Here is a 27,839-nt window from a genome sequence, read left to right on the forward strand (position 1 = left end):
AACCATTAACCCAGCCCTTTAACTCTGCTCCTCCACTTATCTTGCTGGAGAGGATTTTGAGATCACTGGTCAGCACAGCCAGGTCTTCTCACCCTTATCATCTTTCTAACCTCTCGAGTGGCATCTCCTCAGGGCACCAAGAACAAAACCCAGGAGGAAGATGTATTTAAGGGATTTTTAAAAAAGTATATATCTTCCTTCTTCACACCTCCTCCCTCCTTTGCTCAACCCCGAACACTAAAAAATAAGCTTCATGGAGCAGGGACTTCTTAGTTTATCACTTTTAGTCCAGAATAGGCACTAAATAAATAGTTGAACGAATGAACCACTGTCTTCTGTCCTTAGGGGTGTGTGTTTGCAGTGTGTGTAGGAGTGAAGGTGTTCTTATCAGATCTACTTGTTTTTCCAAATTCGGTATATTTCGAATGTCTCCACCTCTTCTTGGGGTCCTGAAAGAACAAATTAGGCCTTTGTAGTGTCCTTATTGAGGTGCTCATACCTCTGCACGCAGGAAACCGGCAGAGTAGAGCTGAGATAGGAGTCCTTATTACCACTTGTTTAAACACTCACGAAGCTCTTACTTGGTTGCTAGGCACTGTTCCAAGCGCTTTATAAATATTAATTCAGAGATTCCAAATATTAACTTAGAGTTATCGTTGGCACAGGTTGAATTAATGTTTTATCTCCACTTCCCGCAAGAAAAAAAAAAAAGGTGCCCTGGCCCTTTAAGGTCAGCCTGCTCTTCCTCGTCTTCATCGCGCCCCCAGACCCCTTCCGGAGCCCAGCGTCCAGCTCCGCTACCGAGTTTCCGGGCGGCTCCGCCCCTCGCTCCTCAAAGACCAGAAACACCCAGGGCTGGTGCCCGGCTGCTAAGCAACGGCAGAGGGCGGGAAGTTTGAATATTCGGGCACCGCCCAGAATGCATATAGGCCAATCAGCGCCCAGACTCGGCCACGCGGTACTCCTTCCTCTCTCTCTATTGGATTCTCTAGGAGGGATCGGAAATCCTGTAACCAATAGCGGCTCGGCGGGCGGGACGTGTGCGCGCGCATCCCCGGTTTTGCCCGTGCGCTCCTCCCTCAGGCTCGTGGCGGTTGGCTGCTGGCCTGTCGTCCTGACTCAGGTGACGGAAAAGGCGGGAACGCGCCGCGACTTGCCGACTAGTGGCGGGGGAGGAAAAGTCAAGAGTTTGAGGCTGCGATCCCAGGGCGTGGTTGGCGGAGAGAGCGAGGAGACGTGCACAGCTCGGCCCACAGGACCCTCCCTCCGCCCTCCGAAGTTCCACCTCCACTGACAGAAGTGAGGGTGGGGCGCAGGAGTTTGCCCCTGTACAGAAATATTTGAAGGGGTGGCGGTTGTGCCCAGGACGCCCTCCCACACTGGGGTTTGGGCTCTGGCCCGGCTACTCCACTCTCAATCCGAGGTCCAAGTGTGGGGTTCCTTTCACCCACTTGAGAGACCTGGATGGAGTCCAAGCTCCTGGCTTCAGCTTGGCCTAGCCCTGCCTGTTGTGGGCATTTGGGGAGTGAACCAGCACTCAAGAACTCTTCCTCCCTCCCCCCTTTTTGTTAAGATTTTTTTTTTTTTTTGAGAGTCAGAGAGAGGGGGGGAGGTCTGGCTCACTCCCCAACTGGCCACAACGGCTGGAGCAGTGCCTATCGGAAGCCAGGAGCCAGGAGCTTCCTCTGGGTCTCCCACGTGGGTGCAGGGGCCCAAGCTCTTGGGCCATCTTCTGCTTTCCCAGGCCACAGCAGAGAGCTGGATCGGAAGTGGAGCAGCGAGACTCAGACTCAGCCTCAGCCGGCAGCCACGTGGGATGCTGGCATTTTCTTTCTTAACATTTAAAAAGAAATACTTGAGAAACCGCTCCCTGAAAATGCCCTGTAGCTGGCACCATGGCTCTCCACACCCCTCAGCCCTGCACCCTCTTTCACAGGTTCCGAGCGGGTCTGCATTTCTGGTGGGTGACATGGGCTTGTGACCCACCTTCGCCTTTGCTTTCTGCATCCCCACAGCCTACAAGCCCATGGCGTCCACAGGAGTGATCCCAGGCAGGACGCCTCAAGGACCAGGACTGGGGGCATCGTCGGCAAGCTTCCCCAGCCCTGCTGTCCCAGTGCCAGGCCTCCAGGAGGTGGAGGGCGAGGAGGAAGATGAGGAGGAGGAACTGGCTGAGGTGCCTGCGGGGAGCAGGAGGGAGGGAGTTGATGGGAGTCAGTGTTAAAATAAAGGGGTATTGAGAACAGCTGGGCAAGTCACTTACCATCTCCCTCACCCCCCACCAGGAGATGTGATAAAATGATTAAGGCATGCCCTGCACTTATGAGTGCCTCACATATCGGTTCCTTTCTTCCTCACGGGACAGATCCATCTGTGTGTGCTGTGGAATGCAGGACACTTGGGCATTGCCTACTATGACACCAGTGACTCCACTATCCACTTCATGCCCGATGCCCCAGACCATGAGAGCCTCAAGCTGCTGCAGAGAGGTGGGGACAGAATCATTTCTCTATTCTCTGGGACTGGAATGTGTGCTTCACTCATATGCCCTTACCTTACTGAAGTGAATATTTTTTAGAAGATTTTGTTTATTGGGGCCTGCACTGTGGTGCAATGGGTTAAAAGCCCCAGCCTGCAGCGCCGGCATCCCATATGGGCTCTGGTTTGAGTCCTGGCTGCTCCTCTTCTGACCCAGCTCTCTGCTATCTCCTGGGAAAGTAGTGGAAGATGGCTCAAGTCCTTGCGCCCTTGTACCCACATGGGAGACCCGGAAGAAGCTCCTGGCTTCAGATCAGCTCAGCTCTGGCTGTTCCGGTCATTTGGGGAGTGATCCAGTGGATGGAAGACCTCTCTCTCTGTGTCTCTACCTCTTTCTCTAACTCTTTCAAATAAATAAAATAAATCTTAAAAGGATTTTATTTATTTGAATCAGAGTTACAGACAGAGAGAAGGAAAGACAGAAAGAAAGTTCTTCCATCCACTGATTCACTCCCCAAATGGCTGCAATGGCTGGAGTTGGGCCGATCCCAAACCAGGACCCAGGAGCTTCTTCTAAGTCTTCCACATGGATGCAAGGCCCAAGCACTTGGGCCATCTTCCACTACTTTCCCAGGCCATCAGCAGGGAGCTGGATTAGAAGAGGAGCAGCTGGGGCACAAAGTGGCACCCATATGGGATGCCAGTACCACAGGTGGAGGCCCAGCCTACTATACCATAGCACTGCCTCCTGAATCTATTTTTATTTATGTACTTGAAAGTCAGTTACAGAGGAGAGGGTGAGCCAGACAGTTCTTCCATCCGCTGGTTCACTCCCCAGGTGGCTGCAATGGCCAGGGCTGGGCGAGGCTCAGGACAGGTGCTTCCTCCAGGTCTCCCATGTGAGTGGCAGGGGCCCAAGCATTTGGGCCATCTTCTGTTGTTTTTCCCAGACCATTAACAGGGAGCTAGATGGGAGTGGAGCTGGGACACAAACCAGCATGCATATGGGATGCTGGTATAGCAGGCGGCGGCTTTACCGCTGCACCATAATGCCAGCCCCTTGATTGAATCTTTTATAGTTGACTCCAAGAGGTTCCCTGTGATGTTTTTAGGGATTCAGTTGTTATCAACAAATGTTTTTTAGGTATTTACAATTAATCAGATGCTGTAGGTATAATCGGGCCAATCAGTCATATCTACCTGCTGGGGTTATGTCTAGTGAGACTCTCCAGGACACCTCTGTTTCCTCCCAGCATCCTGCCAGTCTTAGTACTTTTCTGAAAGTGGCTTCTACCACTGCTTCTCATGTATGGAACACTCCCTACTATTAGAAGAAGGGAATAAATTTTTTTTGGGTGACATCTGAGTACAAGGGAAAAGCTATAGATTTCCTCTTGATCAGCACAGGGGAAAAGCTATTGGTTTCTGCTTGGTCAAAGGATAAAAATCCTTTAACTCATTTCTTTTCTTTCCTTCCAAGTTCTGGATGAAGTCAGTCCACGGTCTGTTGTCACAAGTGCCAAACAGGATGAGGCTATGACTCAGTTTCTGGGGAAGCTTGGTAAGCACTTGGTGAGGCAGAGGGGGAATGGGGAAGGACTGAGGTGTAGAATATTCCTGCAGGCTGCAGCTCGGGGAGGGGGAGGCTGGGACAGAAGCAGGACTGAGATAGGCGGTGATGGCCCTTGTCTTCCTTTCCCACAGCCTCCCAGGAGCACAGAGAGCCAAGGAGACCTGAAATCGTGTATTTACCAAGTGTGGATTTTGGTATCTCCTTCTTTCTGCTTTGCCAGTCCTCCATCTCAGTGTCCCGAACCTTCCTCCTAACTCCACCGCATCCTTGGAGATCCCCCCCCCCTCAGCCTTATTTCGTCCAAAACACTTGTGCTTTCTCTGTCCCGTGACTAGTCTCCCCAAGATCTCTCCTGCTCGCGTACCTTTAGTAATCTGCAACTTAGTTCAAAGCCTCCACTTAGGCATGTCTTAGGAATGAAGGCCTCCCCTGAGAAGAGGGAATGGAGACAATTTTGGAATTTTTTTTAAAGGATGAAAACTGTCTTTTTAAATTTTTATTTGAAAGGCAGAGAGAGAGAGAGAGAGAGAGAGAGAGAGAGATCTTCTATCCATTGTTTTACTTCCCAGGTGTCTACAACTGCCTAGAATAGATCAGGCCAGACACAGCAACCTGGAAATTAATTGGGATCTCCTATGTGAGTGACAGGGCCCCCAAGTACTTGAGTCATCATCTGCTGCCTCCTCCCAAGGTGTGCATTAGGAAGCTGAAATTGGAAGTGGAGCCGAGACTCAAACCTGGGCACACTGGTATGGAATGCAGTTCATGCAAATGGTGTCTTAACTGCTGGGCCAAACACCCACCTCTGGAAGAGTATTGACAGTGAAAATTTTCCTTTGAAGCCAAATGCATTTATTGCTTTTTTTTTGTAAAGGTTGAGGCCGGCTCTGTGGTGCTACTCTGACATCCCATATAGGTGTCTGTTGAGTCCGGGCTCCTCCACTCTGGAACTAGCTCCCTGCTAATATGCCTAGGAAAGCAGCAGCAGATGGTCCAAGTGCTTGGTCCCTGCACCCATGTATGATACCTGGATGAAGCTCCTGGTTCCTGGCTTCAGCCTGGCCCAGCCCTGGCCAGTGCAGGCTTTTGGGGTATGAACCAGTGGATGGAAAATTGCTCTCTCTGTCTCTCCCTCTCAGTAACTCTGCCTTTCAAATAAATAAATAAATCTTTAAAAGATTCTAATTAAAAAAAAAAAACAGGTACCGACTGCTTTAATGACCCTAATGATCAATAAGATACTTCTGTAACCTTCCCAGGTTTCTAAAAAGGACAAGTAATGATGTTCTATCCTAATTAGATGTTAGAGTGTTAGTGTTATTAGTTCCTCTGTTAATATACTCTTTTTTTTTTTTTTTGACAGGCAGAGTGGACAGTGAGAGAGAGAGAGAGACAGAGAGAAAGGTCTTCCTTTGCCGTTGGTTCACCCTCCAATGGCCGCTGTGGCTGGTGCGTTTGCACCGCCGCGCTGATCCGAAGGCAGGAGCCAGGTGCTTCTCCTGGTCTCCCATGGGGTGCAGGGCCCAAGCACTTGGGCCATCCTCCACTGCACTCCCGGGCCACAGCAGAGAGCTGGCCTGGAAGAGGGGCAACCGGGACAGAATCTGGCGCCCCGACCAGGACTAGAACCCGGTGTGCTGGCGCCGCAGGCAGAGGATTAGCCTATTGAGCTGCGGCGCCAGCCAATATACTCTTTATGACCAAAGATCCTATATTCCAGACACATATCTTGCTTTCCTGAGCCATTTCTTTTTCTCAGGTTGTACTTTCATCCAAATATCTTTACATTATATATAGAATAAAAAGAATTAGACTAAGGGTCTGAAATTTTGGTTCTTGCTTCAGCTTTTCATTAACTGTTCATGTGAGCTTAGGGAAATCACAAAATCTTTCTTTTATTTGTCTCATTCTTTTTTAAGATTTATTTTTTATTTATTTGAAAGGCAGATTTTCAGAGAGAGGAGGAGAGACAGAGATCTTCCATCCACTGGTTCACTCCCCAAATGGCCATGATGGCCAGGGCTGGGCCAGGCTGAGGCTGGGAGCCTGGAGCTTCTTCCAGGTCTCCCATGAGACCTGGCACGTGGGCCATCTTCCACTGCTTTCCCAGGCCATCAATAGAGAGCGGGGTCAGAAGAGAAGCAGCTGGGATACAAACTGGTGCCTGTGTGGAATGCTGGTGTCACAGGTGGAGGCCTAACCGGCTATGCCACAACACTGGCCCCTATTTGTTTCATTCTTAAAACGGGTGAAAAAGAATTTGCTATAAGACCTTTCTCTCCTGCTGTGTCTGCAAAATAGGTTTAGAGATAAGCAAACAACGCCTCCTTTGTGGAAACTACTCTTTCATGCCGGACTCCATGACTGCCACTGAGAAAATCCTCTTCCTCTCCTCCATTATTCCCTTTGATTGCCTCCTCTTGGTGAGCTGGGTCCTGGGGGATGGGCTGGGATGCAGTATGCTGGAGAAAGGCATAGCACCCCATTCCTGGAGTTGAGTTCTGGAAGGTATGGGCCTAGCCCTGGGAAATACTAGTTTTCCCTGGTGTTGTCCAGCCTCTGAGACATTAGAATTTCTCCCCACTGCATTGGTGATTTTGCTTCCCAGGTTCGAGCACTTGGAGGGCTGCTCAAATTCCTGAGCCGAAGAAGAATCGGGGTTGAACTGGAAGACCATAATGTCAATGTCCCCATCCTGGCATTTAAGAAATTTGTGTTGTAGGTGACTCAGCCTAACCTTAACCAAAGTAAGGTGGGAGGCCTGGAAAGTAAGGTGGAATGGGTGTGTGCAGGCAAGTAACCCAGAGGGTAAAGTGCTCTGGGATACACGGGAGAACCCAGGGAATGTGAGGCTCTGGAGGATATTCTGAGAGGGGTGGGAAGGTGGGTGGAGCTTTGGAATGAACTCAGACCTCCCATACCCCAGCCGTGGTCCTTTCTGCTTGTGTTCTGTCCCCAGGACCCATCTGGTAAGCATAGATCAAGACACTTACAGGTAAGAAGGTGGAATCAGACTGCGGGCTCTGGGGCGGGAGAAGGATTAAGTTTAATGCTCTAATAATCCTAATGAGGTTCTAGTTTCCCTAATCCTGGGCTATTAACATCTCTCTCCCTGAAGGAAAAGGAAGCGGAGGGCGAATGAAAGAGGGTAAAAAAAGCACCAAAGTATTGCTGTGATTTGGCAGGGGTGGGGAACGTCCGGCCTGCGGGCCGTAGAAGGCCGGCGAAATCACTGGGTCTGGCTGGCCCTGTGGAGGCAACTGCAGGCGGGACTCGAAATTCAATAAATCTGCAGCAGGCTAATTTTAAGTCAATCATTTTGTATGGCCTGTGAATGATGTTGTAAATACCCAGAACAAAGGCTCCCCACCCCTGCTCTAAAGGGAAACCGAGTCACAGAAGATGAAGGACGCCGTGACTTACCTCAGACTCGGTCTCAGGGGGATGTCCCTAGTCCCCCTTCCATTTCTTAGTCCCCAGTTCTCATTCCCGTCAAAAACCCAAGTTGCCCCAGACGCCTTCATTTCTCCCTGACAGCGTTCTACAGATTTTTAAGAGTGAGTCTCATCCCTCGGTGTACAAAGTGGCCAGTGGCCTGAAGGAGGGGCTCAGCCTCTTCGGTAGGTGTGCCCCGTGCCTCGTCTCCCACTGCACCAGCCTGCCGGTAAAGCATTGGCTCCAAAGACGTGTCCCAGCCCCTGTACTCTCACTTACTCTTATTGCCAGATGCCTCTTCCACCCTGATTCGGCTTCCTTACCCACTTTGTTCCCCTCTGATCTTGTGTGTTTCCCCCATGCCTTGTAACTGTACAGTGTCGCTGGCATTTTCAGCTCTTACTTTACTGGTTCTGTGTTCATTCCCTGGGTTTGTATGAATGTTTCTGCTTGGCACCTGTGAGGGACTTTGGGAGGCCTTGGGTATAGAGGAGAGTTATAGCTGTAATTGCCTGTCTTTGATTTGCATAGTCTATTGGTTGTCTCTGGCTTTAGGATGTTTTCGGAGCGTTGCTTCAAGTATCCACGTTCCCTATGCATGTCTCCGAGACAGTGTCTCATTTGTATGCACATGTGCTGGGCTCTTTGTGAGTCTTCACCAGGCCTGATTTGCCTATTTTTCTGGCTGAATGTTTCTGTGCTTGTCTCCCTGTATAGCAATCCTGACTCAGATTTTGTGGCCAGGAGCCAGCTTGGACTGCTTTTGTGTCCTGTGTCTGCTCCAGATTCCAGCCCTGCCCCCCAGGCCAGCTCGCACCTCTGACCTGGATGTCTCAGCTTAGACACACACGTTCTGTTCCCTGCCCTGCCTTCTAACAAGCTCATGCCCTGCCCTCGCCCACCACAGGAATCCTCAACAGATGCCGCTGCAAGTGGGGAGAGAAGCTGCTCAGGTGAGTGGGTCTCCCGCAGTGCCACACACTGCTGCATGAGTCCCCGTCACACTACATGCTGTCACCCACCAAGAGCAGTACACAGACTCTCACCGCCCCCCAGGAGAGCTAAACCAACTGCCCTTTACCAAGCACTGGCTGAATAGGTTTAATCCCTTTACTCACCCCGTGTGGAGGCTGGTATTATTCTCATTTTGTGTTGTCAGCACGGATACACTTTTATCCACTCAAGATACACAGGCTTGCACACATATAAGCAGCAGGACGCATAAACTACTAGTATAACATGATAATGTATTTAATGACAGTATCTTTAACATCTCTGATGACCCTTCAATGTGTCTGGCTCCAAACCCCATTATGTGCAATGCTAATTGTATGTAACCGATGCCCACCATTTCCACAGGCAGCTCCAACTCAGAGCTTCCCAACTGGTGCTCATTAGACTGCTCCTCTTCCTGCAGGCCCTCCCCTGTGATGGCACTGTTGCCAGAACAGCTTTCCGAGCTATGAACCTTGGACTGATGCTTCTCCTTCATGCCCCACGTCCAGTTCTTCACACTGCCGATGTGTTCCGTCCTCCCAGCCATCCCCAGCTCCCTCTTTTCACTGCTCTAATTCTAGCTATCATCATTTCCTTTCTTTTTAAAGAGAAATGTAGTTATTTGAATGGCAAAGTTAGAGAGGGAAAAGTGAGAGAGAGATCGTCCATCTGGTGATTCACTCTCCAAATGGCCACAACAGCCTGGGCTGTGCTAGGCCGAAAACAGGAGCCTGTACTCCTTCTGGGTCCCCCCCGTAGGTGCAGGAACCCAAGCACTCAGGCCATCTGCCACTGTCTTCCTGGGTCCAATAGCAGGGAGCTGGATCCGAAGTGGCGCTCATATGTATGCCTGTGTCACAGGAGGTGGTTTGGCCTACTGCGCCACCACACTGGCCCCACAGCTGTTATCATTTCTAACCTGGAACGTTGCATTCACCTCTAAATCAGCCTCTTTGCTTCTGATCTCCTTTTCTCAATCTATCCTTCATTGCTGTAACTTGTATTCAGAGGTCTGAATATGTCATTCCACTTTTTGGAAACCTTAGGTAGACACAAAATAATAGGAGGCTTGTCCATACCTGTAGGGTGAATGTTGAGGGCCCCCCCCCATTCACCTCAGTTGTAATTTCTAGGCTCACCTTTCCAGATTTTTCCCAAGTCCTTTCCAGCTGGGTCTACTCCATATTGTAGTCTTTAGGGCCACTTGGCCGCTATGGAAACACATCACGCCTGTGCTTATGCTGTGCCTTCTGGAAAGCCTTCCCCGTGCTCTACCTGTCAGAATCTTAGATTTTCGAGGTGTAAACCAACTGTCGTCTTTTTGGTGACTCTTTCACAGATACCTGTGAGGAGATTGACCTGCACCTTCCTAGTGCTCACATAGTGCTCGGTTATGTTTCTCTGGTTGCACTGCCACATCAGGTTAGAATCAGCAGTGAGTGAATCTGTTTGCTCGTACAGAGTGAACTCTGTCCCATGACCATTGCTGCTATACCAGTGCCTGTCACATGGCCTTGTACACTGAAGCGCTCGAGTGAGTGAACACAGTATATGAATGCAAGCATACCAGTGATGTCATCTCTGAAATTCAAAATGGAAGCTTTCGCAGGCCTACAGATGCACAGTCATCTCCCCACCTCACCTGCTCTGCAGTGTCTATCTTCTAGGGGTTAATTTGGGACAGTCTCTGAGGACCTCTTCAGGTAATCAGCAGAGTAATTTAACTACCTGGTTGTTCAGTGCATCCGGTGTGCAGGTTTCTAGTCTCAACGAGGCAATTGAAAACTGGGTTAGAGGTGGGGAGGAGTGCGGATGCCCCAGCTGGGATCTGCAGGGCATAGAATCATAACCTCAATGATGATCTGAGGACCCAGCTGGCCTAAAGCAGGACAGGGCACGAAGAAGGTGACGGAATGTCACAATATTCTCTAAAGAGCTCTGTCCTAGCTGGCTGGAGACCTGAGTGCTGGGACCCAGCTACACTTCTCAGTAGCAGTATGACTTAGGACAAGTTGCTTATCTTGTGAGGGCTTCATTTCCTCAGCTGTAAAATTAGCGAGTTTGAGTCATTCACGGTCTCTCCTGGCAGTAGCAGAGTCTGGTGAGTCAGATTCCCAGGTGTTTTATAAGAAAGTCGGCTTAGAAATGCTCATTTCCCTCCAGAGTGGACATACATAGTCACAGTTGTCAATCCACTGCTGTGTCTGGAGCCTTCTGTGGTCAAGGAGTGGAACAGAGATTCCCAAAACCCACCCTTGAATCCAGCCGGGTCCTCTACTTCATCCTTTCTTTCTTTCTTTTTTTTTTTTTTTTTAAAGATTTATTTATTTACTTGAAAGAGTTACACAGAGAGAGCAGGAGAGGCAGAGAGAGAAAGAGAAAGAGGTCTTTCATCTGCTGGTTCACTCCCCAGTTGGCCGTAAGGCTGGAGCTGCACTGATCCAAAGCCAGGAGCCAGGAGCTTCTTCCAGGTCTCCCATACAGGTGCAAGGGCCCAAGGTCTTGGGCCATCCTCTACTGCCTTCCCAGGCCATAACAGAGAGCTGGACTCGAACCGGTGCCCATATGGGATGCCAGTACTGCAGGCAGCGGCTTTTCCCACTACACCACAGTGCCAGCCCTCCCCCCCCCCCAACTTCATTCTGATCTGGGGTATTATAACCCAAAGTAACTGGCCAGAGACTACAATGTGATATACACACCATCAGGCCCCTAGCATCTCTACATATTGACTCTCTTTTTCCCCAAGGATCTATTTTATTTATTTGAAAGACAGAGTTACAGAGAGGTAAAGACAGAGAATGGGAGACCAGGAGAAGCACCTGGCTCCTGGCTTCGGATCAGCGCGGTGCGCCGGCCGCAGCAGCCATTGAGGGGTGAACCAACGGAAAAAGGAAGACCTTTCTCTCTGTCTCTCTCACTATCCACTCTGCCTGCCTCCAAAAAAACAAACAAACAAACAAACAAAAAAACATTTAAGAGGCCTGCATTCTACGTAGAAGTGCTTACATTGCTTAAATTTATAGGCTGGCGCCGCAGCTCAATAGGCTAATCCTCCGCCTTGCTGCGCCAGCACACCGGGTTCTAGTCCCGGTCGGGGCACCGGATTCTGTCCCAGTTGCCCCTCTTCCAGGCCAGCTCTCTGCTGTGGCCAGGGAGTGCAGTGGAGGATGGCCCAAGTGCTTGGGCCCTGCACCCCATGGGAGACCAGGAGAAGCACCTGGCTCCTGCCTTTGGATCAGTGTGGTGCGCCGGCCGCAGCACGCTGGCCGCAGCGCGCCAGCCATGGCGGCCATTGGAGGGTGAACCAACGGCAAAGGAAGACCTGTCTCTCTCTCACTGTCCACTCTGCCTGTCAAAAAACAAAAAATAATAAATAAAAAAAGAGAGGTCTTCTATCCACTGGTTCACTCCCAAAATGGCCACAACGGCTGGAGCTGAGCAGATTTGAAGCCAGGAGCCGGGAACTTCTTCCTGGTCTCCCATGTGGGTGCAGGGACCTAAGGACTTGGGCCCTCCTCTGCTGCTTTCCCAGGTGCATTAGCAAGGAGCTGGATCAGAAGTGGAGTAGCCAGGACTGTAACTGGCACCCATAGGTATGCTGGCGCTGCTGGCTGTGACTTTAACCTGCTGTGCCACAGCGCTGACCCCATTTACACATTGACTCTTGTGTAAAATGGAATGCTTGGTAGATTGTTTTAATGTAGAAAACAATCTATGGGCTCAGATCTTTGCAGTCTCACATTATTCATAAATATAGGGAGGAAGGGCCACCTAGAATTAGACAAACATAGATGAGACATTTATGCCTGTATACTAATTTAATTTCTTACAAAATACTTTTAACACTCCAAAAGGTGATAATATAAACCTCTGTATGTTTACCAGCCAATTTAAGAATAAGACGTTGTTGATGCTCCTTACGGTCCCTTCCTAATACTTCTTTCTCTGTAGAGATGGCCATTATGAATTGGAGGCTTATCATGCCATGTGGCACAGCTGTATACTTTCACAGGAAGAATGTGAAAAGACGAATATTTGTCTATTACCCGGGACACCTTCTCTGCTAAGTACAGATATGCAAACTCATAATGACTCACCCTTGCCCACTTAGTACAGAGCAAGCTGCAGTGTTGGCACACAAATACCTCAACACACTGCTCTCCCTCTAAAATATTGATAATCCGTCAGTATATCCACATGGAATGACATATGGTCTTATCAAAACCATGATCTACAGACACAGTTGTGCTCACATCCAGTGCTCTTCAGTAGTTACCTGTATACACCTGGGCGGACAGGACACCACACTTGCCAGTACATCATATGTCACTGATACATATTGCCGCAACCCCCAGGGACCTCCAGACGTGTATTTTGGCAAATTAAGACCAAGACAATAATGAGACAAGATTTTTTTTTTTTTTTTTTTTTGGACAGGCAGAGTGGATAGAGAGAGACAGAGAGAAAGGTCTTCCTTTTTGCCGTTGGTTCACCCTCCAATGGCCACTATGGCCGGCGCATCGCGCTGATCCGAAGGCAGGAGCCAGGTGCTTCTCTTGGTCTCCCTTGCGGGTGCAGGGCCCAAGGACTTGGGCCATCCTCCACTGCCTTCCCGGGCCATAGCAGAGAGCTGGCCTGAAAGAGGGGCAACCGGGATAGAATGTGGCACCCTGACCGGGACTAGAACCCGGTGTGCTGGCGCCGCAAGGCGGAGGATTAGCCTGTTAAACCACGGTGCCGGCCAAGACAAGATGTAATTTCTAGTTCCTCCACCCTAACTTTCCCTTCTAGGCTGTGGTTCACACGTCCAACTCAGGACTTGGGGGAACTCAATTCCCGTCTGGATGTCATTCAGTTTTTTCTGCTGCCTCAGAATCTGGACATGGCTCAGATGCTGCACCGGCTGCTGAGTCACATCAAGAATGTCCCTGTGAGCCTGGGAGGGGGGCAGGAGGTTGAGGGCCAACCCTGGATGGTGGGCTTCTTGAGGGGCCTTTGGGTAGAAAAGGGAAAAACAGTGGCTGTCCCCTTGTCTAGCTGATTCTGAAACGCATGAAGTTGTCTAACACCAAGGTCAATGACTGGCATGTTCTCTACAAGGTAAGAATTCCCTTCTTGAATCCCGGAAGTCCAACTTAAGCTCCTCAGCCCCTGTTCCAGAGACCCTCTGTGCTCTGATCACCCTGTCTGACTTTATTCCACCACTTTTTTTTTTAAATTTGTCTTGTGGAAAATGTCAAAATATTTAGAGAATAATGTAACCAATCCCCATGTACCCACCATACAGTTTCAACACTTTGATTCATGCTGTTCTTTTTCTAAATATTTTTATTTGTTTATTTGAAAGAGAGATAGAGACAGACATAGAAATCTTATAAACTCTGGTGCTCACCCAAATGCTCACAACAGCCAGGGCTGGGCCAGGCTGAAGCGGGGAGCTCAGAATTCCATCTGGGTTTCCCATGTGGGTGGCAGGGACCCAAGTACTTGAGCTATCATCTGATCTCCCAGAGGTTGCACATTTACAGGAGGTCAGAGTCAGAAGCCGGGGGAAGGGGGTAATGTGTGGCACAGCAGCTTAAGCCATAGTCTGCATCTCGGTGATGCTTCCTGTTCAGCTCCCTTTACTCTGCCTGGGAAAGAAGTGGGAGATGGCACAAGTGTTTGGGCTCCTGCCATCCACATGGGAGACCAGAATGGAGTTCCAGGCTCTCAGCTTCCTCCTGGCCAGCCCTGGCTCTTGTGGCCATTTGGAAACTAAACAAGCAGATGAAAGATCTTGATATCTCTCTCTCTCTAACTGCCTTTCAAATAAACAAATCTTTTTCAAAAAAGAAAGATCTGGGACTCAAACTGCCTCCCTCCCCCGAGCACTTAATATGGGATGTGGGTGTCCCAAGCTGCATCTTTTTTTTTTTTCTTTTTCTTTTTTTTTAAGATTTATTTATTTATGTATTCGAAAGTCAGTTACACAGAGAGAGGAGAGGCAGAGAGAGAGGGGTCTTCCATCCGCTGGTTCACTCCCCAATTGGCTACAATGGCCGGAACTGCACCAATCCGAAGCCAGGAGCCAGGAGCCTCTTCCAGGTCTCCCATGTGGATGCAGGGGCCCAAGGAGTTGGGCCATCTTCCACTGCCTTCCCAGGCCACAGCAGAGTTGGATTGGAAGTGGAGCAGCCAGGACTAGAACTGGCGGCCATATGGGATGCTGGCGCTTCAGGCCAGGGCATTAACCCACTGCGCCACAGTGCCAGCCCCCCAAGCTGCATCTTAACTGCTCTGTCAGATGCCTACCACCATCTTGTTTCATCTGTATCTTCTAATTTGTCCTTGAATCATTTTGGAGCAAATCTCAGTCATTATATAATTTCATCCATAGACATTTCAGTATGATTTATAAAAGGAAATGATTTCTAAGTATAATGCCATTACCTTACCTAAAAATTCTTTTATATATATGTTTTTGTTTTTGTTTTTTTGACAGGCAGAGTGGACAATGAGAGAGAGAGACAGAGACAAAGGTCTTCCTTTGCCATTGGTTCACCCTCCAATGGCCATCATGGCCAGTGCACCGCGCTGATCCGAAAGCAGGATCCAGGTGCTTCTCCTGGTCTCCCATGGGGTGCAGGGCCCAAGCACTTGGGCCATCCTCCATTGCACTCCCAGGCCACAGCAGAGAGCTGGCCTGGAAGAGGGGCAACCGGGACAGAATCCAGTGCCCCGACCGGGACTAGAACCCGGTGTGCCTGTGCCATAAGGCGGAGGATTAGCCTATTGAGCCGTGGCGCCGGCCTATATATATGTTTTTAAGATTTATTTATTTGAAAGGAAAAGTTACAGAGAGAGAGAGAGAGAAAGGTCTTCTATCTGCTGGTTCACTCCCTAAAAGGCCAGGGCTGGGCCAAGCTGAAGCCAGGAGCTTCTTCCAGGTCTCCCACATGAGTACACAAGCCCAAGGACTTGGGCCATCTTCTGCTGCTTTTCTCATTAGCAGGAAGTGTCACAGCCAGGACATGAGCAGGCACCCATATGGTGGCAGCTGAACCAGCTAATCACAACTCTGGCACCAAGATAATTCTTTAATATCATCAAATATATGATGTTTAAATTTCTAATCATTTCTTAAATGTCAAGATTTTCTTTATTACAATTTACTTAATTAGGATCCAGATACAATGACATATGGTAATGGATGGGGTGTTATCTTTGGCTTTTTGTTTTTAAAAGATTTATTTATTTATTTGAAGGGCATAGTTACCAGAGGCAGAGAGGTGTCTTCCACCTGCTGGTTCACTCTCCAAATGGCTGCAACAGCTGGAGCTGGGCCATTCTGAAGCCAGGAACCAGGAGCTTTTTCTGGGCTTCCTATGCAAGTGCAGGGGCCCAAAGACTTGATCCATCTTCTACTGCTTTCCCAGGCCAGATTAGAGAGTTGGATCAGAAGTGGAGCAGCTGGGATTTGAACCAGCGCCCATATGGGATGCTGGCACTGCAGGTGGTGGCTTTATCCACTATGCCACAGCACTTGCCCCAGATAAGGGATCCTTCTCTATGTGCTTGTGCGCTCTCTCTCTCTCATCCTCTCTGTCTTTCCCGCTTGCAAGTTATTTATTGAAGAAGCTGAATTTTTTTTTTTGTCCTTAGCCTGAATTTTGCTGGTTACATTCCCCTGATGTTTTTAATATGTTTCCTATCTTCTATAATTTCTATAAATTAGTAGTTAGATCTAGAAGCATGATTAGGTTTAGGCTAATTTTTTCAGTATTGTTTCATAAGTGGGGGAGCATAATGCCTAATATATTTTTTAAGATTTACTTATTTGAAAGAGTTACAGAGAGAGAAAGTAAGAAATAGAGAGAGAGAGAGAGATATTGAGAGAGAGAGAGAGAGAGAGAGGTCTTCCATCTGCTGGTTCACTCCCCAGATGGCAGCCCCGGCCTGAGCTGTGCCTCCGAAGCCAGGAGCCAGGAGCTTCTTCCAGGTCTCCCATGTGGGTAGCAGGGGCCCAATCACTTGGGCCGTCTTCTGCTGCTGTACCCAGGCCATTAGCAGGGAGCTGCATCAGAAATGGAGGAGCCGGGATATGAACCAGCACCCATTTGGGATACCAGCATTGCAGGTGGCAGCTTTACCCACTAAGCCACAACCCCAACTCCAGCCTGTTCATTCTTTAGGCATTGCAGAGATCATGTTACTCTAGGTCTGTTATTCCTTCTTCATTTATTGGCCAGACATTTCTGTAAGGAAAAAATTTCCTCTCATCTACTGTTAGTTCCCCAGTGACATACTTCATATGGAAATACAGAAAATTGCTTGATTTTTTTTTTTTCATTCACCCTCACCAGCTATCAACATAGTAAGTCAGTTCCTTAACATCCTCCAAGGCAGCCAATGAGGTTTTTGCTGTTGTTTTAGTATCGCTTACACACTCACAGACTTATAGTTGTGTTTCGGTCTGTTGCACTTTTAGTCTTTATAAGTATTCAAATTACTCCATCTTTGGCCAATGGGAGCCTCTTTATGTTGGTTTCTGAGTCCTTTAAACATGACCCCAGTAGACTTTAATTAGCTTCCTCTCTTGTTTGAGGAGGTGTACCAGATACATCATTTCTATCTCCTGGTTCTCATCCAGAATCAGATATTTCTCTAAGAAGCCCAGGAACCTTTTAGAGGGATATGGTGTTTCAGTGCCTTATGGTCTGGGCGCTGGAGGGTATTTTGTTTATTGCTTTCAGGTCTTTTCTGTGGACAGATCCAGGGACTTCCTCTCCCCACCCCGCCAAGCCAGGGACTCCTTAAAAAAAAAGAAAGAAAGAAAACACGATACATTGATTCTGATACCACCAATTTAAATTCGAATTCACAGGATTTTTTCCCCTTCTTTTACTTACCTGCTCAATATTGCCTTTCTTCCATATTAAAAACTGTAGTTCTCAGTAACACTAGAAATGATAAAATTAGGATATCATTCATTTACTTTTTTTTTTTTTTTTTACACTTCATCCACAGCATTTAGGCAGTAACAGCACTACTACCAACTATGTGATTACTGAAAAGCACGTCAGGTATTTTTAGGGAGAACACAGCAACTCTTTTTGTTCTCACTAGGGATAGACAGTCCATTCACTGTATTTTAGTCACATCGAATAGTTCCTTGTGTGGCTATATCACTACCTGGATATACATTTATGTTCATTTGTTGCATTCTATTTTTAATATTTTTGGAATTGCTTTGTTGGAATGTATTTTCATCTACTTGAAAGACAGAGCTGTACAAGAGAGACAGACACAGAGAGAAACCTTCCATCTATCAGTTCAGTACCCAAATGCCTTTAATAGCCAGGGCTGACCCAGGCAGAAGCCAGGAGCCCAGAACTCCATCTGAGTCTCCCATGTGAGTGGCAGGGACCCAAGTACTTGAACCATCTTCTGCCTCCCAGGATACATTAGGAGGGGACTAGGTCAGAAGTGGTACAGTATGGGGCTGGCGCTGTGGCTCCCTTGGTTAATCCTCCTCCTGAGGCGCCAGCATCCCATATGGGCACCAGGTTCTAGTCCCGGTTGCTCCTCTTCCAGTCTAGCTCTCTGCTGTGGCCCGGGAAGGCAGTGGAGGATGACTCAAGTGCTTGGGCTCTGCACCCGCACGGGAGACCAGGAGGAAGCACCTGGCTCCTGGCTTCTGATCGGCATAGCTCTGGCCGTGGCGGCCATTTGGGGGGTGAACCAACGGAAGGAAGACCTCTCTCTCTCTCTCTCTCTCTCTCTCTCTCTCTCACTGTCTAACTCTATCTGTCAAATAAATTAAAAAACAAAAGAAGTGGTACAGTAGGGACTTAGTAAACTGTGACTCCAGAATGGGATGTAGGTGTGCCAAGTGACAGCTTAACTTGCTGTACCACGACCACCACATCTGGTTTAGCTTTTAAAAAGTTAATTTTATTATTATGTAAAATATTTACAAAGTTCCAAAGTTAAATATACTTAACTAATTCTAACTTCTATCCCGGAGTCTCCTTTTACCACTTATAGACAACTTTTTCCTTTTTTTTTTTTTTTCCTGAAGTTTAAGATTTATTCTTCTCCTTGGTGTTTGGCTTAGCAAACTGGTTGAGATGCCTGCTCACGTACCACAGTGGAGCCTGGGTTCAAAACTTTGCTTCCGCTCCAACTTCAGTTTTCTCTTAATGCAGATTCTGGAGTCAGCAGTGATCCTAAAGTAGCTGGATTCCTGCCCCCCACGTGGGAGAACTGGGCTGAGTTCCCAGCTGCTGGCCTCAACCCCAACCCAGCCTTGGCTGCTGTAGGCATTTGGGGAGTGGACCAGTAGATGAAAACTCTTAGGCCGGCGCCGTGGCTCAATAGACTAATTCTCCGCCTAGCGGCGCCGGCACCCCAGGTTCTAGTCCCGGTCGGGGTGCCGGATTCTGTCCCGGTTGCCCCTCTTCCAGGCCAGCTCTCTGCTGTGGCCTGGGAGTGCAGTGGAGGATGGCCCAAGTGCTTGGACCCTGTACCCCATGGGAGACCAGGAGAAGCACCTGGCTCCTGGCTTCGGATCAGTGTGGTGTGCCAGCCGCAGCGTGCCAGCTGCGGCGGCCATTGGAGGGTGAACCAACAGCAAAGGAAGACCTTTCTCTCTGTCTCTCTCTCTCTCTCACTGTCCACTCTGCCTGTCAAAAAAAGAAAACTCTTTATGTCTGTCTCTCATTCTCTCCCTCTCCCTTCAAATAAATAAATAAGTTTTAAAAGACATATCCTTCTGTTGTTTTAACTTTGTAAATTTATTTGAGAGAGACAGAGGGAAAAATAGCAACAGAGAGAACTCCTTAATTGCCTGCAGCAGCCGGGGGTAGGACGGGAACAGGGCTGGGGCTGAAGCTGAGAGCTGGGAACCCAATCCAGGTCTCCCACATCGATGGCAGAAACTTAACTACTTGCACCATCACCTGCTGCCTCCCGAGGTGCACATTGGTAGGAAGCTGGAATTGGGAGTGGAGCCAGGACTCAAATCCAGGCACTCTAATATGGGATTGTGGGCTCCCAAGTGATGTCTTAATCACTAGTCTAAACATCTACTCCTGTTTTAGCTTTTTAAAAATTTTCATTTTATTTGTTTGAAAGGCAGAGAGAGAAACAGAGACATCTGTAAGAGCCAGGATCCTGAAACTCAATCTGGGTCTCCCATCTCGGTGGCAGAGAGCCAAGCACTCAAGCCATCATTTTTCTCTTCCCAGGGTGTGCGATAGCAGGATGCTGGAATTGGAAGTGGAGCTAGGACTAATCTAGGCACTTTGATACAGGATGGGGGCATCCCAATTGACATGTGACTGTTGCAACAAACGCGAGTCCCTTAACTTTATTTTTTTAAAAATTTATTTGAAAGGCAGAGAGAGAGAGAGAGGTCTTCTATCTGCTGGTTCACTCCCCAGATGGCCATAACAGCTGGAGCTGTGCCGATCTGAAGCCAGGAGCTAGGAGCTTCTTCCAGGTCTCCCACGAGGGTACAGGGGCCCAAGCACGTGGGCCATCCTCCATTGCTTTCCCAGGCCAGAGAGCTGGATCGGAAGTGGAGAGCCGGGACTCAAACCGGCACCCATATGGGATGCCGGCACTGCAAGTGGCGGCTCCAACTTTTTAATTTTTGTAACAACATAAGACTTAAAGAAGAGTTGCAAAAATTTTACAGAAGGTTCTAACCTTTCACCCAGCTTCCCCTAATGTTATATCCTGCATAACCATAAAGCAATCATCTCATAATATTTTTTGTATTTTGTTATCAGTCAGTGCCATCATTGTTTATTTTTGCTCAGAAACTTTAGTTATTGGGAGTTCTTATAGGTTGACTTAAAAAAAAAAAGATTTATTTGAAAGTCAGAGTTAGGGGAGGAGAGGCAGAGAGAGTCTTTCATCCGCTGGTTCACTCCCCAATTGGCCACAATGGCTGGAGCTGTGCTGATCTGAAGCCAGGAGCTGGGAGCCTCTTCTGGGTTTTCCATGTGGGTGCTGGAGCCCAAGGACTTGGGCCATCTTCCACTGCCTCCCCAGGCCACGGTAGAGAGCTGGATCGGAAGTGGAGCAGCTGGGACTCGAACCAGTGCCCATATGGGATGCTGGTATGGCAGGCTGTGGCTTTACCTGCTACACCACAATGCCGGCCCCTGGTTGACTTTTAATCATATTTTTGAAATGCAGAGAGGCAGACAGAAAGAAATCTGCTCCTTTACTCCCCAAAGTTAACTTAATTTTAAATATTTGAAAGGCAGACCGAGAGAGATCTTCCATCCTTTAGTTCATCCCTCAAATGTCTGTGACAGCCTGAGCTAGGCCAGATTGAAGCTAGGAGCCAGGAACACAGTCCGCGTCCAGGAACTTAATCTGGGACCCAAGTACTTGAATTAGCACCTGCTGCCCTCCCGGATGCCACAGTACCGGCCCCTCACTGCTTCTTCTTCTTCTTTTTTTTTTTTTTTTTTTTTGACAGAGTAGACAGTGAGAGAGAGAGACAGAGAGAAAGGTCTTCCTTTGCTGTTGGTTCACCCCCCAATGTCTGCTGCGGTCGGTGCACCTGCTGATCCAAAGGCAGGAGCCAGGTGCCTCTCCTGGTCTCCCATGGGGTGCAGGGCCCAAGCACTTGGGCCATCCTCCACTGTACTTCTGGGCCACAGCAGAGAGCTGGCCTGGAAGAGGGGCAACTGGGACAGAATCCGGCGCCCCCACTGGGACTAGAACCTGGGGTGCCAGTGCCGCTAGGCGGAGGATTAGCCTGTTGAGCCACGGCGCCGGCCCTCACTGCTTCTTAACATTTACCCTGTGCTTCAGTGAGGCCAGGCTGTGCATCGAAGGCCTCTGGCTGCGTATAGCAGAGTAGGGAAAGCCAGGCACCTGAGTTTAAATCTCAGTTCTTCCATGTGTTCTCTGTGAAACTTTGAGGGTTTTGTCAGCTCTCTGTGCTTCAGGTTACACTTCTGGAAATTGGGGCTTTTTTTTTTTTTTTTTTTTTTTTTTTGACAGGCAGAGTAGAGACAGAGAGAAAGGTCTTCCTTTTGCCATTGGTTCGTGAGAGGACAGAGTTATCTGGCCCAGAGTAAGCAGTCAGTAAGAGTTCGCCCCTCCTCCTGCCTCGGTTCCCTCGCCCCTGCTCTCACCCTCACCCAGAATGCCTGCCTTTCTTTGAAATAGCCTCAGTCAAGACCCAACTCATGTCCTTTTCTCTGCAAAGGTGTCCCATACTCTCAGCCTAGGCTAGCGTATTCTCTGAAGGTGAGTAGTAATTTTAGACAGTTCTACAACTTAGTCTGTGTTCTGGGTCTCGTTGCTTTCAGTCCACTCCCTGGTTACATCGGCCACCTCAGGGCACTGCCCCTCCCTAGGGAATTAACTCTCAGTGACTCCCACGTGTCCTGTCATCCACTCTTACTCCAGTGCCATCATTGCTCCCTCTCCATTACTCTGCCCCTGCCTTTCATAACTATTTCTCTTTTTTATTCCTCTGCACCAACTCCTCTGGTGGGAGTTTGTACAAATCTATCAAAGCCTCTCCCACCTGATTTTTTAAGATTTATGTATTTAGGCCAGCGCCGTGGCTTAACAGGCTAATCCTCTGCCTTGCAACGCCGGCACACCGGGTTCTAGTCCCGGTTGGGGCGCCGGATTCTGTCCCGGTTGCCCCTCTTCCAGGCCAGCTGTCTGCTATGGCCTGGGAGGGCAGTGGAGGATGGCCCAAGTCCTTGGGCCCTGCACCTGCATGGGAGACCAGGAGAAGCGCCTGGCTCCTGGCTTCGGATTGGCGCGATGCGCCGGCCGCAGCGGCCATTGGAGGGTGAACCAATGGCAAAAAGGAAGACCTTTCTCTCTGTCTCTCTCTCACTATCCACTCTGATTGTCAAAAAAAAAAAAAAAAAAAAAAAAAAAAGATTTATGTATTTACTTGAAAGGCATAGTTACAGTGAGAGACAGAGCCAGAAAGACATCTCCTGCCTGCTGGTTCACTCCCCAAATGGCCGCAAGGGTCCAGGCTGTAGCCAGGAACCTGGAATTCCATCTGGGTCTTCCATGTGAATGGCAGGGGCCCAAGCACTTGGGCCATCTTCAGCTGCTCTCTCATGCACATCAGCAGGGAAGTGGCTTGGAAGTGGAGCAGCTGGGACGTGAAGCGGTGCCCACCACAGCACCAGTCCCCTCCTACCTTATTTCTAAGTCTGCTTGTCTTCTGTGAGCCCATCTGGGGCATAGCCTGTATCTCAGTTGTCTTTGTGGCTGCAGTGTTTAGCACAGTCCCTGGCACAGAGTCTTGGAGATGTGATTTCTTCTCTATTTCTATTTGCCTTTGAAGGCTTCTCTCCGTTTTTGTTGTTTTTCTCTACTGGTCTTTGTTCTCAGTCCACTCCTGTCCCTTCAGCCCCGTCCAGCCTGGGTGTGGGCTGCCTGCTCCAGTGCGTTTCTCCTACAGACTGTGTACAGTGCCCTGGGCCTGAGAGATGCCTGCCGCTCCTTGCCCCAGTCCATCCAGCTCTTTCGGGACATTGCCCAAGAATTTTCGGATGACTTGCACCATATCGCCAGCCTCATTGGGAAAGTGGTGAGTTGAAGGAAAGAGGCAGAGCACCTGTGGAGGCAGGGCAGGGCGGGGCGGGGCAGGGCAGGCAGATGGGGCTGGCGAACAGAGAGGGACTGGGGTTTGTAGTGGGGAGATGAGGCAGCGAGGGAGATGCTGAGCTCAGTTGGGTGACTTAGGGACGGGACGGTGGAGAACATCAAGGAAGGGGCTTTAGGGTTAAAGCGAGGCTGCAGGGAGAGCTGGGGCCCAAGGCGAGCTGAGGGGCAGGACAGAGAGACCGCGTTGGATAAGGAGAAACTGGCCTTCTCGCCTCCTCAGGTGGACTTTGAGGGCAGTCTTGCTGAAAATCGCTTCACAGTCCTCCCCAACATAGATCCCGAAATTGATGAGAGTGAGTACTGGGCGGGTGGCGGGGCCTGCAGGTCTGAACACCTGGCTACCCACTGTCAGGTCACCATCCTCGGCAGGTGGTCGTCACCGCAGCGGGCGGGCGAGGGGGGCACTAGAGCAGTCAGGGCAGGGGCCTGACTTGTGAAATCCGTGTGTCTTTACCCCCCTAGAAAAACGAAGGCTGGTAGGGCTTCCTAGCTTCCTCACGGAGGTGGCCCGGAAGGAGCTGGAGAACCTGGACTCCCGAATTCCTTCCTGCAGTGTCATCTACATCCCGCTGGTGAGGGCAGGAGGGGGCGTGGTTCCCAGAAGTCTTCTAGAGGAGATATTAGCCTTATGAAGGACACCCTGATAGATTGAAAAAAACAACATGAGCACCTTTTGGTTGTAGGCACCGAGGGAGGCCCCTGAGGGGTCCCTGGGCTTCCTCCAGGGAGAGAAGGTGCCCAGTGGCTCACCGTCTGCTTTATCTCCTCTTTCTCTCCCCAGATTGGCTTCCTTCTTTCTATTCCCCGCCTGCCTTTCATGGTGGAGGCCAGTGACTTTGAGATTGAGGGGCTGGACTTCATGGTAAGACCCTCCCACCACTGTGGGGCTGGAAAATGGGCCAGCAGCTGAGGCGAGGCCTCCCTGCATCAGCAGTGCCCGACTGGGATGTCTCCTCTGTGGCTTTTGGGAGCTTTACCAGCTCCGAGACAGCTGGAGAGGGGTTAGGGAGGAGGGGCAGGGGTGGGGTTAGAAAGGCAGGAGAGGAGAGGAGGACTAAGAGATGCCAGGCGCACACTCGGAACCCTTGTCCGCAGTTCCTCTCCGAGGAGAAGCTGCACTACCGTAGCGCCCGAACCAAGGAGCTGGATACGTTGCTGGGGGACCTGCACTGCGAGATCCGGGGTGAGAGCCAGAGGCTGGAGCAGGGAGGCAGCTGAGAGGAATTTCCAACAGGCTCCTCCTCTTCCTGCTCGCCATTGCTCTCACTCGTGCTCCGTGTCTGCCCTGACTGTCTGGGGGCCTCAGCCCACATCAGTACACTTGTTCCCAGCTCCCTCTGTGGGCCTCTGTCTTTCCTTTCCTTTCCTGACTCCCAGCCTCTGCTCTCACCCCAAGCAGATCAGGAGACCCTGCTGATGTATCAGCTGCAGTGCCAGGTGCTAGCGCGAGCTGCTGTGTTAAGCCGGGTGTTGGACCTTGCCTCCCGCTTGGACGTCCTGCTGGCTCTTGCCAGTGCTGCCCGGGACTATGGCTACTCGAGGCCCCGTTACTCACCCCTGCTCCATGGGGTCCGAATCCAGAATGGCAGGTGAGAGTAGAGGGCTGGAGGTGTAGACATGAGGGCCCCATCTCCTGGGGGGTCCATCTGTCTGGACCCGTAGGCCATGTGAGGTGTCTCTCTGCCCACTGCAGACATCCCCTGATGGAACTCTGTGCCCGAACCTTCGTGCCCAACTCTGTAGAATGTGGTGGGGACAAAGAAAGGGTCAAGGTCATCACTGGACCCAACTCCTCAGGGAAGAGCATTTTCCTCAAGCAGGTAGGAGGAGTCCTGCAGCCTGGGCCTCTGGCGTCATTTCCAACCTTTCCATCCTCCTGCCAGCCAACCAGGGGCCCTGCTCTTTCCACTCACTTTCTCGCTGTGTGCCTGAGCAAGGCCCATGCCCTAATGGACCTTCCCATGGCCTGGATTCCCTTCACACACACACACACACACCCCGACAGGCACGTGTGCCTCAGTGTGCCTCAGTCCACTCCTCTGTCCCTGTTTACCCGGTCTAAGGTGAATATAAGGCGCTAAGGTCAGGATTTGGGGAAGAGGGCAGCTGCGTGTCCTATCCCCTTTTCCTACTTCTGTTTCACTGTCTGTCTTTGAACTGCTATTTACGCCCTCGGGTCAGCCTCACTCCCCTCGGTCCACACTGCCGGGCCCCATCCGTGTCTCTTCTCTCTTTTAACTTTTGTTTGAAAGGCAGAATCAGAAAGACTGGTTCACTCCCCAAATGCCCGCAACAGCCAGGCTGAAGCCAGGAACCAGGAACTCCATCCAGGTCTGCCACATGGATGGCAGGGGCCCAGCGCCTTGGCCAGTTTCTGCTGCTTTCCTAGGTGCATTAGCAAGAAGCTAGATGGGAAGTGGAGCAGCCGGGGCCCAAACCAGCACTCCGATGGTGGCAACTTAACCCGCCATGCCACAATGCTAACGCTGCTGTCACCACCGCTCCCCCCACCCCCCACCGATCTCCTTTCTTATTCAGGTAGGCTTGATCACATTCATGGCCTTGGTGGGCAGCTTTGTGCCAGCAGAAGAGGCTGAAATTGGGCCTGTGGATGCCATCTTCACCCGAATTCATAGCTGTGAATCCATCTCCCTTGGCCTCTCCACCTTCATGATCGACCTCAACCAGGTCAAAGGGAGCAAAAGGAGGTGGGGTCAGGGGAGGGGACATTGGGGAAGGAACTTGACCCCTGAAAATGGCTTGGTACAGGAAGGCATTTCCTCCGTGTGTCTCTGTACCCGGGTGGGCGCAGCCACGTCAGAGACTGGAGGAGGCAAGGCATCAACAGTGCTGAGCCCTGGCATCCTGCGGGGCATTGGTGGCAATGAAAGGATGAACAAAATGTGTGCCTCACCACGAAGGAACTCGCAGTGCAGGAGGGTGGACACAAACAGAAACAGCCTTACTCACAGGCCAGCAGGCCAACCAAGCTCTCCCTTGTCCGCCTCATGCCCAGCAGGTGGCGAAAGCAGTGAACAATGCCACTGAGCGGTCTCTGGTCCTCATTGACGAATTCGGAAAGGGAACCAACACGGTGAGAGGAGAAGCTAAGGAGGGAAACACGGGGGTGCCCAAGCATGAGGGCGAGGCTGGGCCCTGGGAAGAAACGAGGGCTGTGTGGGCAGAAAAGGAACAGAGTGGGAGCCAGGGAGAGGCCAGGGCAGGTGCAGAGGGCGTGTGGGAGGCCTGGGGCTCCTGCTCACCCCTGGACTCTGTGCAGGTGGACGGGCTCGCACTTCTGGCTGCTGTGCTGCAACACTGGCTGGCGCTGGGACCCAGGTGCCCCCACATCTTTGTAGCCACCAACTTTCTGAGCCTCATGCAGCTCCAGCTGCTGCCACAGGGGCCCCTGGTGCAGTATTTGGTGAGGGTTTAAGCCCACGTGGCCCCGAGGGCTTGCCCCGGGGGTGGAGATTGGCCCCGCTGCCAGAACAGGGATTCCCTGAACACGGGACCGTGTCCCTTCCCTTTGCTCACTCCCCACGGGGACTGGTCGAGGGTTTTAGGACAGGGAGCAGGGTGACTGACGACACGCTGTCCTCTTTCTCTTTTAAGACCATGGAGACCTGTGAGGATGGCAACGACCTTGTCTTCTTCTATCAGGTTTGCAAAGGTGTCGCCAGCGCCAGCCACGCCTCCCACACCGCGGCCCAGGCTGGGCTTCCCGACAGGCTCGTTGCTCGTGGCAAGGAGGTGCCGAGATCTGAGTACCCCTCCACCTCCACTCAGGACTCCCCTCCATCGTCCCTGCTCCTCATGGGGCATGGGTGTCTGGGCCCGCCACGTTCTAACTCGTGTCTCCCCTTCTCTCCACACCCCCTCCCCCGCCTCTCCCACCTTCCTCATTGTTCCCAGGTCTCCGACTTGATCCGCAGAGGAAGACCTATCACGCCTGTCAAGGAGCTGCAAAAGGAGACCCAAATGAAAAAGTGAGTCTGTGGCCCTGCCTGCTGTCTCTGGCATCTTCTCCCCATCACAGGGACTCAGGCACCGCCCCTCCCGCAGCACTTTGCCTTCAAAGACCCACACTCTCTTCCTGAAGTCCCCAGATCTTCAGGGCCCCAGGCTTCCTGTGCCACAGCCGCTCCCTCTGCCCAGGGACTCCGTTGCCCGTTCTCCCATAAAGCTCCGCGTTCTCTCTCCCCCTCAGCTGCCAGACGTTAGTGGATAAGTTTCTGAAACTGGACTTGGAAGATCCCAGCCTGGACTTGGATGTTTTCATGAGTCAGGAAGTGCTGCCTGCCGCTGCCAGCATCCTCTGAGCGGCCTTGCTCTGCCCGCCCCACCTCCCAGCACCCCAGGGTGGCCTTGCTCTGCCCGCCCCACCTTCCCAGCACCCCAGGGTGGCCTTACTCTGCCCGCCCCACCTTCCCAGCACCCAAGGGCTGCCATGCTGCTTCCTTATCCCCCTCAGACCCAGAGTTCTCTGCTTCCCTAGAAGTTATTCTGTATTAGGAATAAAGTTTGTTTTGGAGAAAGTCACTGTGTCCTTAGGTCAACTGAAACAGAGCAGCCACCACAGTGAACAGGGGTCCACAGAGAGACCCACCCTGCGCCGTGAAAAATACAGTGAGGCTCTGGGGAGAAGGCAGACCCTGGGCTTCTGGCCAGGGGGATTTCACGAGAACAGGCCCCCTTAGAC

General features: G+C 50.7%; 1 protein-coding gene and 1 long non-coding RNA gene across 3 annotated transcripts; one reads left to right on the forward strand and one right to left on the reverse strand.

The window, feature by feature from the left end:
- The first annotated feature begins 1,079 nt into the window (after positions 1-1,079).
- Positions 1,080-27,666, forward strand: MSH5 (mutS homolog 5). 2 transcript variants are annotated; one of them, XM_062187415.1, is made up of 25 exons: positions 1,080-1,123; positions 2,016-2,176; positions 2,366-2,489; positions 3,959-4,039; positions 4,183-4,245; positions 6,353-6,474; positions 6,660-6,769; positions 7,011-7,046; positions 7,589-7,671; positions 8,394-8,439; positions 13,277-13,415; positions 13,523-13,585; positions 22,932-23,060; positions 23,358-23,430; positions 23,600-23,709; positions 23,919-23,999; positions 24,233-24,320; positions 24,537-24,726; positions 24,831-24,957; positions 25,676-25,825; positions 26,157-26,231; positions 26,418-26,561; positions 26,753-26,890; positions 27,053-27,126; positions 27,348-27,666. In XM_062187415.1, the coding sequence occupies exons 2-25, from the start codon at positions 2,027-2,029 to the stop codon at positions 27,457-27,459; spliced, it is 2,508 nt and encodes an 835-aa protein (XP_062043399.1). In that variant the 5' UTR covers positions 1,080-1,123; positions 2,016-2,026; the 3' UTR covers positions 27,460-27,666. The 2 variants fall into 2 exon arrangements, with proteins under 2 accessions (XP_062043399.1, XP_062043401.1); XM_062187417.1 differs by lacking the exons at positions 7,589-7,671; positions 13,277-13,415; positions 13,523-13,585.
- LOC133755783 (uncharacterized) lies at positions 16,703-24,868 on the reverse strand. The gene is made up of 3 exons (XR_009865483.1): positions 24,693-24,868; positions 17,377-17,427; positions 16,703-17,279 (listed from the first exon to the last, which is right to left on the reverse strand). It is a non-coding gene; the product is annotated as an uncharacterized LOC133755783 (long non-coding RNA).
- Positions 27,667-27,839: the final 173 nt, after the last annotated feature.

The sequence above is a fragment of the Lepus europaeus genome, chromosome 3 (assembly GCF_033115175.1).
Source record: "Lepus europaeus isolate LE1 chromosome 3, mLepTim1.pri, whole genome shotgun sequence".
NCBI classification, from domain to species: domain Eukaryota; kingdom Metazoa; phylum Chordata; class Mammalia; order Lagomorpha; family Leporidae; genus Lepus; species Lepus europaeus.

Coding starts and splice junctions, on each gene's coding strand:
- MSH5 (XM_062187415.1), top strand. CDS start 2,027: ATGGCGTCCACAGGAGTGATCCCAGGCAGGACGCCTCAAGGACCAGGA. Junction 2,177..2,365: donor AGGAGGAGGAACTGGCTGAG/GTGCCTGCGGGG, acceptor CTCACGGGACAG/ATCCATCTGTGTGTGCTGTG. Junction 24,727..24,830: donor GTCCGAATCCAGAATGGCAG/GTGAGAGTAGAG, acceptor TGCCCACTGCAG/ACATCCCCTGATGGAACTCT.